A 14,238-nucleotide genomic window follows, 5' to 3' on the forward strand; every position below is an offset into this window, starting at 1 on the left:
TGAGAAGACAGGCCACAGGAACGATCCAGGATGAAGCAAGGCCAATACTAGAACATTGACTGGAGGCCAGGATCAAAGCACTAGGTGGAGTTAAATAGAGCAGCACCTAACGACTTAACCTCATCACCTGAGGAAGGAAACTCAGAAGCCGCAGTACCACTCACATCCACCAACGGAAGCCCATAGACAGAATCAGCCGAAGTACCACTTGTGACCACAGGAGGGAGCTCGACCACAGAAATCACAACAGTGGCAACCTTGTGAAGACTTACAGAAAACGTTTGACCTCTGTCATTGCCAACAAAGGATATATTACAAAGTATTGAGATGACATTTTGTTTCTGACCAAATTTATTTTCCACCATAATATGCAAATAAAATGTTAAAAAAAAGACAATGTGATTTTCTGGATTTTTTGTTCTCAGTTTGTCTCCCATAGCTGAGGTCTACCTATGATGTAAATTACAGACGCCTCTCATCTTTTTAAGTGGTGGAACTTGCACTATTGCTGACTGACTAAATACTTTTTTGCCCCACTGTATATGGCTCACATAACAGAAGTTGTGTGACGATATCCACCCATGCTAAGTGTGCAAGAATAACCTGTTAGGGCATGTTAGGGCATGTTAGGTTAGGCTATGGGTTGAACTAGATGGACATATAGTCTTCCTTCAACCTTAATAACTATGTAACTATGTAACTAAATGTCATGTCAGCAAATATACTCCGTACAGAGCTGAGAGTAAAAATGAATAATTACTATTTAACAACGACCCATCACTAGTGACCCTGTGGAGTCCACAAGAATCAGAATAGAATCAGAATAGTCTGTATTGTCCCTTCAAAATCCCCCTCTTCTTCATTTTCCATTGGCTTGCCAGGATCTGTCCCTGCGGAGTCTCCCTTCTCTGTTTCAATGTAGAAAAATATAAAAATTTGAGTCGAACTTTTAAAAAAACTGAATGATGGTGTTTGTAACTATTTTTTAGTTAGACATTAAAAGAGATCAGCCACTAAGGACTGTCAAATGTTTATTATTTTTCTATTTGTTGGCTAACACGTTTCAAACATATATTTTTCCTGTTTTACGGTAGACGCCATGGAATTTTCTAAATTAATTTTTCTAAATACATGATGCCCACAGTGAGACCTGCCGGTAGCCGTGTCCTCAAGTGTTGGAACATGAGCTGCTGGTGTCGGAGGGTATAAGACACTGATGGGATCATGAACTTTCAGATGTGAACAGGGTGACAGCAATTCAGTGGTAGAGAGAACAATGATCTGACCCCAAACCAACACCTATGGGGCGTTCGGAAGAGACAAATTGTCATCACTCTCCATTCAGAATCCAGGATACAGAAGATTAAATAAATATTGAACACATCACCAATTTTTATGACGTGGGGTAGCAAAATGTACAGTAGGCGAGCCCCTATAATCTTTATTCCAGGCACACTGACATTACATGGATTTGGTCGTGGAACCAGTGGTATGTCCACATCTCTAAAGTGTCCCAGGAGACTTTTTCAACACAATAACTTCAGGCCACATGTTTATTTTACTTTCGTGAGGAGCCTGGAACATTTCCTACAACCTAAACATTAAAATGTCTTCTTTTATTCATGAGTTTTCTGATGTTTAATAAAAGTTCGTTTCTGGCTAAACCGCTTTTCACATTGTGAACATGAATATTGCTTCTCCCCCGTGTGAGTTATCACATGTTTAACAAGATCTGATTTGTAGACAAAACATTTTTCACATTGTGTACATGAAAATGGCTTTTCGCCTGTGTGAGTACTCAGATGATATACCAGGCCCGATCTGTAGCTAAAACATTTCCCACATTCTGAACATAAATATGGCTTCTCCCCTGTGTGAACTCTAAGATGTCCCACAAGATGTGGTTTGTGACTAAAACATTTCCCACATTCAGGACATGAATGTGGCTTCTCCCCCGTGTGAATTCTTAGATGTTCCTTAAGATGTGGCTTCCGACTGAAACACTTTCCACATTCAGTACATGAAAATGGTTTATCCCCTGTGTGAATTCTCTGATGTACAAATAGGGCCGATTGAAGGCTAAAATGTTTCCCACATTCTGAGCATGAAAACGGTTTCTCTTGTGTGTGACTTTTTTCATGTTTCTTCAGCTTTGATTTCTGACTAAAACATTTTGCACAATGTGAACAAAAAAATGGCTTCTCCTCTGTGTGAACACTCAGGTGTTCCATGAGATTTGATTTGCGACTAAAGTATTTCCCACATTCTAAACATGAAAATGGCCTTTCGTAAAAGTAAAGTGAACTGCGATCAGCAGTATCGGTAGACCGTTCTCTGCTGTGACCGAAAATGGATTCTTTAGGAATTCCAGAATTATCACTTCTGGAGCTATTGTTTTCTACTTCATAATAGGGAGAAAAATGGTGGAGTCCATTGGCGGATCTCATCTCGACTTCACCTGGAAAAAAAAAAATCTCAAATATAACTTAGTGGTAGCTGTTTCTATCTGGACTACACAATATATTATGTCATAATGGAAAAGACAACAATATTTAAAAAATTACAATAATAAGGTCGCGTGTAAAGAGCACTCTCCTATATTAATGTCTACGAGTCGAATTCAACACTTCCCAAGTACAAGTAGTTTAGTGATGAGTGAATGTACTTGGATAAGGTGTTATTTGAGCACGCACGGGTGCTAACCGGGTGTCTTCAGTGTGCTCGAAAAATATGTTCAAGTCCCCGCGGCTGTTAAACAGCCGCAAGACAAGCAGGGATTACCTGTTTGTTCGGCATTCCCCACATGTGTTGTCGCTGTCGAACAGCCGCGGGGATTTGAACATATTATTTGAGTAAGCAAAAGTCACTCGGTTAGCACACGAGCATGTTCAGATAACATTCATCATCGACAGAGAGGAAAACGAACATATTTAGGAGGTTCGATTTTTTTAGACTGGGCGTAATAAGAGTGACATGGTTAATTAACAATTAACATCTTTACTAGTCGGTGCCGTATCCCATTCTTCCTTAGTTTTTATACCCACAATGAAATGGTTTCATGCAGCTTTCAGGATATAGGTGTGAAATGCAAAAGGGCACACGCACAAAACATCCTTTTCAGGTGGATTCCATCCAGAGAAACATTTATGAAGAAGTGTGACTGTTATGTGATGTACATAGCTCTTATCAAGCTCATGTTCAGTAAAAAGAAGTTTATTTTTGTCTTCGTAACATCTGGTCCTGGCCTGCCCGGCACAGAGGCACCATGCAGTCTGCAGAGGCGCATCGCTCAGCTAATAGAAGCACACTCACACAGCCAGGACCCTCATTTTCATGTAGCGTGACTGGGCATGAAACACGAGTACCTTGCCCATGGCTATCGCCCCTCGCCACGTTACATCCTTCTAATTGTTGATAATATATTTTGGTATATTGTACTTCTTTTGCTATTTTGTATGTTTTTTTTTTTATTCTTTTGCATGTATTTTTTCATTACTATTTTAGTGAACTGAATTACTTAATTTAGAAACTGTGTGTGAATCCATTTAGTTTTGCATCTTCACATCCATTATATAACTACAGTTCACACAATTAACCCCTTAACCTTCGTCAGGCTGCATAATTTTACAACGTTAACAGGCTGCAGAGGTACAATTGTACCTTCATATATATTTTATTGAAATTTGGCCAATATATTCTGGACCAAAACTGCAGAGATACGGTAAGGAAACACGCTCTCCTCTGCTCTGCACTACTAGCGCTCAGGATCCAGCGCCGTTACTCCCTCCAGGCTTTGTGCCTCTCCTCTGGCGCTTCACCTTCCTTTGTGATCATGCAGCAGACTGCAGCTCCTATATCCCGTGCTCTGGCTGACGCTCATTCAGGCTTATTAGCTTCCTCATCCAGTCAATGTCTAAGAAACGCTCTGACGAAGGTCCGGTGTGGACCAAAAACGTTTAGCGGTTTTGTTTGTCTGGATGCATCAATAAACTAAGACGCTTTTCTTCTCAAAAATTGAGTGCCAAGTTTCATTCATCTTCAAAACTGCAGAGATGTCACGAAATTTCAGCCCTCTACGGCTTTTCGAAAAAAAATAAGTTATTGCAATTTTAAAACGGAATAGTTACAGTTGTACCTACTCAGCCGGACGAAGGTTAACAAAGAATGTTGTATATTTACAGGGTCTCTTGATAATGGGTGTATGGAGCAGGCTCAAGAGTTGAGCCCACCCCATTCCCAGCAGATGATGGCTTTGTTATTCAGACATCATCTGTCTCTAAAAGCTTTGTCGTTGTTAACCTGTTAAATGCCATTTTCAATCTCTTACAGCGGAATTTACAGCGAACGGCACATGGGCGCACCATTCCAAGTTCTCATTGGCTCCCCCGTGCATCGATTGTGGGGTGCTGATGGGTTGTCATCACAAGCGGCAGTCTGATAAAGACCCCCATGCCTTTCATTACAGAAAGCCAATGAAGTCTAGCCTGTGGCTGGTGTTCGTAGGAAACCGTGATGTTTACTATATACTGCAATACAGCTGTACTGCAGTATATAGTATAGGCTATTAGATGATCACAGGTTCAGGTCCCCTAAGGGGACCAACAAATACAAAAAAAAATGTTTTATACAATTTAAAAAGAAAAGATTGAATTTCAAATTGCCCACTTTTTCTTCTATTTAAAATAAAGATATTAAAAAATATAACAAAAATACACATATTTGGTATTGCCATGGCAAATGACATAAAAAAAAAAATCGTAATCCGACGTGCCAGGGATTTTAGGTCAGCACAACTGTGCAAAAAAGTGCAATAAGAAGCAATTGAAATGTCCCGTCTGTCCCAGAAATGGAATCAATGAAAACATTATCTCACTGTGCCAAAAACGCCCTCATACAGCTTCATTGATCAAAAATTAAAAACATTATAAATTCTAAAAAATGGCAAATTTTCTTTTTTTTTTTTTTTTTACCAATTTACACATTTTTTTCATGACTTAAATAAATAAAAAAAATTGCGAGTTTGTAATCACTGTGATTGTACTGACCTGTAGAAACATATTACTAGGTCATCACTAGGTCATTTTACTGCACAATGGACGCCATGAAAACAAAACCCAAATACCAATTGCGGAATTATGGGGGTTTTCCTTCTCAATTTCACCACACTTAGAATGTTTAATTTTTTTCAAGTAAATGGATGGGGCTGTTCAAAAGTACAAATCGTCCGACAAAAGAAAACAAGACCTCATATGGTTACGCACAATGAAATATATATATATAAAAAAAAATGAAGGTATGGCTCTTGGAAGAAGAAGAAGAGAGAAAAATTCCAACACTTAAAGGGTTAAACCAGCAGCTTGCTGTCGATAACGCTCTATTCCTGCCTCTGTTTAAATTCTCTAATTTAGAATGTTGTAGAAAAAGACCTTATAACAGGACGCTGGGATCCTGGGAGGACCTGGTGTGGTGACCAGTCATGGTGTCCTATCATGGGGCCTTCACTGTCAATCGACATTTGTACTGACTGTTTCTGTATCTGTCCATACTGTATAAAATGTTGCCAGTGCCGGGGAATACGATGGCACTAAACGAATTGTTAACGATGAGGACTCGATCACATTAATAAAGAAACTTACAGTCAAAGACGATTTACGAGCGGCTCTTACCGGTCCTTGACGTGGGGGTTTCGAGTCCACTCGTCGTTCCACCAGAGCTTTCCTGCAAGAATCCCACAATAAAGGAACGAGAAGAAAAAAAAAAGGAATTGTCTTTTATCGAATATCCCGCTGAAGATCAAATACCACATTGTTGTCACATCAGACATTAACATTTAACTTCGTATGTTACACAGACAGATATTTTCTGGTTATTTCTCTAGGTAAAATAATCTCAGTCTATCGTGAACTGGACGCTGTGGCCCAGTAACACCAGTCCTTACGTTATTCAGCTCCAAGCTCCAGTAAAGAAGCCTTTCATCACCACTGGAGACTGAACCTTCCATCTTCCAGCATGCCTCCTGTTCTCCCCCCAGGAATCTCTTCACAAGATATGCTAGCCCAACAATTTCAATCCCACATAAAAGGTACTGTGGCACAAAGTGCTGAAAAGTTTACTGCTGGGCAAAGGGGGTGCATAGAAATCGAGGGACCCCCTAGCAAAGGTCGAAATTAGACAGTGGGAATCTCCATAGAAAAGGCAGAGCCTTTTCTATGGAGATTCCCACTGTGTCTAATTTCGACCTTTGCTAGGGGGTCCCTCGATTTCTATGCACCCCCTTTGCCCAGCAGTAAACTTTTCAGTTTATTACCATATCTGCTCTACTGACTGTTGTACACAAATTGTTGAATGAGCGCTGCGCATACAGTATAAGTGGAAGCGACGTCCTCCTCCTCCAGACACAGCAATCAGCTCTGCTATGGAGACAGGAGCCTGTAACTGGGGCTTGTATGTTAAGCTCTAGTTACAGGGGAAATAAGATACACATAAAATATACTTAAATGCTGTAATGCCTCCAAAAGTCTTTTATGACCATATGGGTGCTTAACATGTGAAATAAATGAAAAATAAATGACTAAAAAAAAGCAAAAAGAAAAAAGAAAATTAGCAAAAAAATAGAAAGATTCCTCCTATATCTGAGTTGCTGTTTCTAGTCTATTTAAAAAAACAAAACAACAAACTATACGGTATGTAAAAATGTTTGCTGTGGAAACGGAACACATTTTAAAATCTATCTTAGTTTTCCTTTTTGGTCATGAAAAAAACAAAAAAAAACCTCATTCACTCCTTTCTCGTTATATCTCCCCCAACAGCAATATCAGCAAAAAGAAAAATAATGTAAATAACATAATAATTAGACCTCTCATGTGATGAAAAAAAGATGCAAAAATTATTTGAATATCTGAATGAGAAAAAATGTTAAAGCTCTTAATTCTGCATGCACACACAAAAAGAGTGTTTGGTCGTGAACTAGATAAGGGGATAATGTGGCTTCCAATTTCTGCAGAACTCAAACTGGTTGAATATTTACATTTAAGCAAATAAGAGCTGATGTATGCAAGAACTAATAAAAGCTCATCACTGGGGGCCCCAGGTGCCAGACCTCCTCCTTATCTGATATCGAGAGTATAGGTCATCACAATTACATGCCAGGACAACCCCTTCAGCTATAGAGGATTTGTAGGTCTCTCATCTACCTGATGATGCCGGGGGACATCTTCCTCCTTCTCTGGCCGATCCTGGGAATATAGAGGACTGGGACTTCTCTCCGGGGGATTTCTCGGACTGGATCCATCTATAGGAAATAACCGCAGTGACTGAATACATTGTCTATATGTGATGAGCAGATGATGGGGAATCTAGACGACTCTCAGACCTGTTCTCTACAACCCAGGAAGGTCTCCTCTTACCCGGAGATGTGATGGACCGGTGATCCTCCATCATGGCGTCCTTATACAGATCCTTGTGTCCTTCTATATACTCCCACTCCTCCATGGAGAAATAGACGGTGACGTCCTGACACCTTATAGGAACCTGACACACACAATGACCCGCCATTAGCAGACCCCTCCCCCGGCATTATTGTATAATGTCCCAGCATTCCCGGCAGCGCTCACCTCTCCGCTCAGCAGCTCAGTGATCCTATTGGTCAGTTCTAGGATCTTCTGCTCATGTATCAGTGAATGAGGTGGAGGCTCGGTGATGTCACTCGGGGTCAGGCTCCGCCCTCCTGACACACGGGGGGTCACACACTCCCCAGACGACGTCTTCACTACTGTGTGATCCTGTGTATGGGGAGACGCCGATCACTACACAGAGGCCAAGAATCCTTCACCTTTCCCGTCATTTCCCTGCTTTATTCCTGGAGATCAGAGTGATGTGAAGATCTCACCTCTCCAGTGATCCAGTAGATTATCTCCAGGGTGAGGTCTAATATCCGAGCCGCCATGTGGTCTCTGTCCTGCTCCATCCTCGGGGGGTCACTGATGGAAAGGACCATCAACTATTAAGAAGAAGAATTCCCGAACATAAGGAACGTGGGGAAGCAAGGAGGAATCCGAGGAAAATCAAATCTGAATGTAAATTTACATATAAGTTTGGAACGAGAAAGGTTTGCTCTCATACAAAACATTATAATAGCGCCCTCAATATGAAATCAGACCCAAGAGCAGAAAAAAAAGTCAAACATGTACCTCTCTCCACATTTGGCTTCTTTAGTCTTTAGGGTTATGAACATCATTCCTGCCCCCTACAAGCACAGAGCCTTGTGTGCCAAGTCCCAGAGGGGCCCCATATGGCAAAATTGGGGTTGTGCTCACAGCCCAACACCATGCAGGACGCTTGGCATTTGAAACAGAACACCAGGATTGGCAAATTCACCACTGGCACCCTGTGCTCTTCACAGATGAAAGCAGGTTCACACTGAGCACATGTGACAGACGTGACAGAGTCTGGAGACGCCATGGAGAGTGATCTGCTGCCTGCAACATCCTTCAGCATGACTGGGTCAGTAATGGTGTGGGGTGGCATTTCTTTGGAGGGTCGCACAGCCCTCCATGTGCTCGCCAGAGGTAGCCTGACCGCCATTAGGCACCGAGATGAGATCCTCAGACCACCTATGAGACCATATGCTGGTGCGGTTGGCCCTGGGTTCCTCCTAATGCAGGACAAGGCCAGACCTCATGTGGCTAGACTGTGTCAACAGTTCCTGCAAGATAAAGGCATTGAAGCTATGGACTGGCCCACCCATTCCCCAGATCTGAATCCAATTGAACACATCTGGGACATCATGTCTCGCACCATCCACCAACATCACGTTGCACCACAGACTGTCCAGGAGTTTGCGGATGCTTTAGTGCTTTAGTCCAGGTCTGGGAGGAGACCCAAGAAGAGGTGCGAAACCGGCTAAATAAGATTAAAATAGATAAATCTCCGGGTCCGGATGGCATACACCCACGAGTACTAAGAGAACTAAGTAATGTAATAGATAAACCATTATTTCTTATTTTTAGTGACTCTATAGCGACAGGGTCTGTTCCGCAGGACTGGCGCATAGCAAATGTGGTGCCAATATTCAAAAAGGGCTCTAAAAGTGAACCTGGAAATTATAGGCCAGTAAGTCTAACCTCTATTGTTGGTAAAATATTTGAAGGGTTTCTGAGGGATGTTATTCTGGATTATCTCAATGAGAATAACTGTTTAACTCCATATCAGCATGGGTTTATGAGAAATCGCTCCTGTCAAACCAATCTAATCAGTTTTAATGAAGAGGTAAGCTATAGACTGGACCACGGTGAGTCATTGGACGTGGTATATCTCGATTTTTCCAAAGCGTTTGATACCGTGCCGCACAAGAGGTTGGTACACAAAATGAGAATGCTTGGTCTGAGGGAAAATGTGTGTAAATGGGTTAGTAACTGGCTTAGTGATAGAAAGCAGAGGGTGGTTATAAATGGTATAGTCTCTAACTGGGTCGCTGTGACCAGTGGGGTACCGCAGGGGTCAGTATTGGGACCTGTTCTCTTCAACATATTCATTAATGATCTGGTAGAAGGTTTACACAGTAAAATATCGATATTTGCAGATGATACAAAACTATGTAAAGCAGTTAATACAAGAGAAGATAGTATTCTGCTACAGATGGATCTGGATAAGTTGGAAACTTGGGCTGAAAGGTGGCAGATGAGGTTTAACAATGATAAATGTAAGGTTATACACATGGGAAGAGGGAATCAATATCACCATTACACACTGAACGGGAAACCACTGGGTAAATCTGACAGGGAGAAGGACTTGGGGATCCTAGTTAATGATAAACTTACCTGGAGCAGCCAGTGCCAGGCAGCAGCTGCCAAGGCAAACAGGATCATGGGGTGCATTAAAAGAGGTCTGGATACACATGATGAGAGCATTATACTGCCTCTGTACAAATCCCTAGTTAGACCGCACATGGAGTACTGTGTCCAGTTTTGGGCACCGGTGCTCAGGAAGGATATAATGGAACTAGAGAGAGTACAAAGGAGGGCAACAAAATTAATAAAGGGGATGGGAGAACTACAATACCCAGATAGATTAGCGAAATTAGGATTATTTAGTCTAGAAAAAAGACGACTGAGGGGCGATCTAATAACCATGTATAAGTATATAAGGGGACAATACAAATATCTCGCTGAGGATCTGTTTATACCAAGGAAGGTGACGGGCACAAGGGGGCATTCTTTGCGTCTGGAGGAGAGAAGGTTTTTCCACCAACATAGAAGAGGATTCTTTACTGTTAGGGCAGTGAGAATCTGGAATTGCTTGCCTGAGGAGGTGGTGATGGCGAACTCAGTCGAGGGGTTCAAGAGAGGCCTGGATGTCTTCCTGGAGCAGAACAATATTGTATCATACAATTATTAGGTTCTGTAGAAGGACGTAGATCTGGGTATTTATTATGATGGAATATAGGCTGAACTGGATGGACAAATGTCTTTTTTCGGCCTTACTAACTATGTTACTATGTTACTATGTATCACTCAGGAGCCCATCTGGAGCATACCCAGGCATTGTAGGGAGATTATACAGGCACGTGGAGGCCACACACACTACTGAGCATCATTTCCTTGTCTTGAGGTATTTCCGCTGAAGTTGGATCAGCCTGCAACTTCATTTTCCACTTTGATTTTGAGCATCATTCCAACTTCAGAACTCTGTGCGATATTGTGATTTACGTTGATCATTTTTAGGTTTTAATGTTCTCAACGCATTCTACTATGTAATGTATAAAGATTTATAACTGGAATATTTAATTCAGTGACATCTAGGATGTGGGATTTTAGTGTTCCCTTAATTTTTTGGAGCAGTGTATATATACACAGTACCTAGAAAAAGTATTCATACCCTGTGACTTTTCCACGCTTTCACATTACACCACAACTCTTAAATGTATTTTATTGGGATTTTCTGTGCTACCAACACAAAGTTGCGAGTATTTGTGAAGTGTAAAGGAAAAGATACAGGGTTTTCTAAATATTTTAAAAATATAAATCTGAAAATTGTGAGGTGCATTTGTATTCAGCCCCATTAAATCAAGACTTTATAAGACCACCTTTTGGGGTCTGTCTCTCCCAGCTTTGCACATCTGGAGGTGACATTTTCCCCTTCTTCTTTGCACACTCGTACTTAGTAAGATTGGAATGGAGACGTCTGACATCAGCAATTTTCACGTCCTGTCACAGATTCTCTGGGATTTGGGTGTGGCCTGTGACTGGGCCGTTCACACACTTGAATATGCTCTAATCAAAGGGCTCATACTCATTTGTGCGAGACTCGGATGAGTCTCGCACTGCAATACCCGTCGCTGCTGCTGGCACTCAGATCGGAGCGTGCAGCCACATAGGAATACATGCAGCTGCATGCTCCGCTCTTCTGTACTAGGTGCAGTGCCGGGTATTGCTGTGCTAGACTCATCCGAGTTTCACGCAAGTGAGTATGAGCTCTAAACCATACATTGTAGCTCTGGCAGGATGCTTTGGGTTGTTGTCCTGCTGGAAGGTGAACCTCCACCCCAGTCTCAATTCTACTGCATTTTATCATCACCTCTGATCAGCTTCCCTGTCCCAGCGGAAGAAAAGCATGATGCTGCCACCATGTGCGACGGTGGGGATGGTGTTTTCAGGGTTATGTGCAGTGTTACTTTTTCTCCACACATAGCGTTTTGCATTTAGCCCAAAAAGTTCTCCTTTCATCTCATCTAACCAGAGCACCTTCTTCCACATGCCACGTAGCGGACACAGCTAACAAAGTAGTCCATTAACCCCTTCCCGACCTCAGCCGTACTATTACTGCAGAGGTCGGTATCCCCGCTTTGATGCGGGCTGCGGCTCTGAGCCCGCATCAAAGCTGGGACATGTCAGCTGTTTTGAACAGCTGACATGTTCCCGCAATAGCGACGGGTGGAATCGTGATCCATCCGCCACTTTTAGCTAGTTAAATGCCGCTGTCAAACCATGACAGTGGCATTTAACCGGCCATTGGGCCGGAAATGAGCGCATCGCCGACCCCCGTCACATGATCAGGGGTCAGCGATGCGTTGGCATAGCAACCAGAAGTCTCCTTGAGACCTCTATGGTTGCTATGCCACCCTGTGGTCGGCGCTCACAGCAAGCCTGCAATTCAGCTACATAGGATTGATCTATGCATCGCTCCCATGTAGCTGAGCCAATCCAGTTGTGCCAGCTTCCAGCCTCCCATGGAGACTATTGAAGCATGGCAAAAGTTAAAAAAATAAAGTTTAAAAAAATATGAAAAAAATAAAAAAATATAAAAGTTTAAATCACCCCCCTTTCGCCCCATTCAAAATAAAAAAAAAAAATCAAACCTACACATATTTGGTATCGTCACATTCAGAATCGCCCCACCTATCAATAAAAAAAAGGATTAAGCTGATCGCTAAACAGCGTAGCGAGAAAAATTCAAAATGCCAGAATTACGTTTTTTTGGTCGCCGCGACATTGCATTAAAATGCAATAACGGGCGATCAAAAGAACATATCTGCACCAAAACGGTATCATTAAAAACGTCAGCTCGGCAAGCAAAAAATAAGCCCTCACCCAATCCCAGATCATAAAAAATGGAGACGCTATGGGTATTGGAGAATTGCGCAATTTTATTTATTTTTTAGCAAAGTTTGGAATTTTTTTTACCACTTAGATAAAACGAAACCTACACATTTGGTGTCTATGAACTCGTAATGTTCTGGAGAATGAAAATGGCAGGGCAGTTTTAGCATTTAGTGAACCGAGCAAAAAAAGCCAAACAAAAAACAAGTGTGGGATTGCACTTTTTTTTTGCAATTTCACCGCACTTGGAATTATTTTTTTCCTGTTTTCTAGTACACGACATGGTAAAACCAATGATGTCGTTCAAAAGTACAACTCGTCCGGCAAAAAACAAGCCCTCACATGGCCATATTGACGGAAAAATAAAAAAGTTATGGCTCTGGGATGGACGGGAGCGAAAAACGAGAACGCAAAAATGGAAAAGGGCAAGGTCTTGAAGGGGTTAATAACCTCAGTGATAGCAGCCACGGCTCGACGTGCCAGGGATTTCTGCACGTGGCTCAGACTCCAGACTGAATAAATCGAGATGTTTGGAAAATGTTGAGTCAATGTTTTCATTATTTGCGAATCAGTATCATCTCCATCCTGCGATTTCCATCAATCCATAACATTTCCTTCTTGGTGTTGTAATTTCAATGTTGAGGAGGGTATATAACATACTATAATATATATAGATCACGACACTATATCACGTATATAACAACTGCACTGTAATAAACAAAGAAAGAGCCCTGACTACAAGTGTCACGTACCTGGACCGATCACTTAAACAGATGTTTCCTCCTGCTACGGACAGGACCTGAGGTGATGTCACAGTCATGTGATCAGTTACACAACATTGGAGTAAATGTTAGCGAGTTTAGGACCTTTAATGAAGTCACATGACAGGAAGTGCCGCTGCCTTACTCCTCCCCTCATTTCACTGGTCACATGACCATGACATCACCAAAGGTCCTGTAGTCACTGGGACGCAACTAAAAACACTCAGAAGCCCTTCAATCCCTTAACCCTCTAAGGATCAAGTCTCTTTGTAGCTTAATGACAGAGCCTCATTTTGTTTTTTGAAAGCTTCACTGATTCTGAGAAAATTTTCTCATGTACATATTGTAAAATTTCTTCGATATGACTTTGATTTGTGAAAAAAAATGGAAATTTGGTGAAAATTTGGAACATTTTTGAAATTTTTAAACTTTTAGTTCTTATGCGCTTAAATCAGAGCGTTCTATCACACAAAAGGTAATAAATAACATTTCTCACATGTCTACTTTACATCAGCAAAATTTTGGAAACATCATTTTTTTTTGTTACGACGTTAGAAGGGTTAAAAGTTGACCAGCGATTTCTCTTTTTTCCAACAAAATCATTTTTTTAGGGACCACCTCACAAGTGAAGTGACTTTGAGGGGTCTGTATGACAGAAAATACCCAAAAGTGACACATTCTAAAAACTGTATCCCTCAATGTGCTCCTCAGGAACTGAAGCAATGTGGAAGGAAAAAATGAACGTTTTACTTTTCATCACAAACATTTTAATTTTGCCCCAATTTTTTTTACTTTCACAAGGGTAACAGGAGAAAATGGACCCCAAAATTTGTTGTGCAATTTCTCCTGAGCATGCCAGTACCCCATATGTGGTTGAAAAC

General features: G+C 41.6%; 1 protein-coding gene across 1 annotated transcript; it reads right to left on the reverse strand.

The window, feature by feature from the left end:
• Positions 1–1,034: 1,034 nt before the first annotated feature.
• On the reverse strand, positions 1,035–13,430 carry LOC138681091 (gastrula zinc finger protein XlCGF26.1-like). Its single transcript, XM_069768332.1, has 7 exons — positions 13,349–13,430; positions 7,889–7,999; positions 7,614–7,781; positions 7,407–7,530; positions 7,194–7,291; positions 5,667–5,718; positions 1,035–2,458 (listed from the first exon to the last, which is right to left on the reverse strand). The coding sequence occupies exons 2-7, from the start codon at positions 7,994–7,996 to the stop codon at positions 1,617–1,619; spliced, it is 1,392 nt and encodes a 463-aa protein (XP_069624433.1). The 5' UTR covers positions 7,997–7,999; positions 13,349–13,430; the 3' UTR covers positions 1,035–1,616.
• Positions 13,431–14,238: the final 808 nt, after the last annotated feature.

This window comes from Ranitomeya imitator, chromosome 5, assembly GCF_032444005.1.
Source record: "Ranitomeya imitator isolate aRanImi1 chromosome 5, aRanImi1.pri, whole genome shotgun sequence".
Taxonomy (NCBI): Eukaryota; Metazoa; Chordata; class Amphibia; order Anura; family Dendrobatidae; genus Ranitomeya; species Ranitomeya imitator.

Bases quoted from the DNA above. Each gene is read 5' to 3' on its own strand.
- LOC138681091 (XM_069768332.1), bottom strand. From the start codon at position 7,996: ATGGTCCTTTCCATCAGTGACCCCCCGAGGATGGAGCAGGACAGAGAC. The intron at 5,719-7,193 runs GTAGATGAGAGA...GGATTCTTGCAG, and splicing joins ATGTCCCCCGGCATCATCAG to GAAAGCTCTGGTGGAACGAC. The intron at 2,459-5,666 runs GTAAGAGCCGCT...TTTTTTTTCCAG, and splicing joins AACCCCCACGTCAAGGACCG to GTGAAGTCGAGATGAGATCC.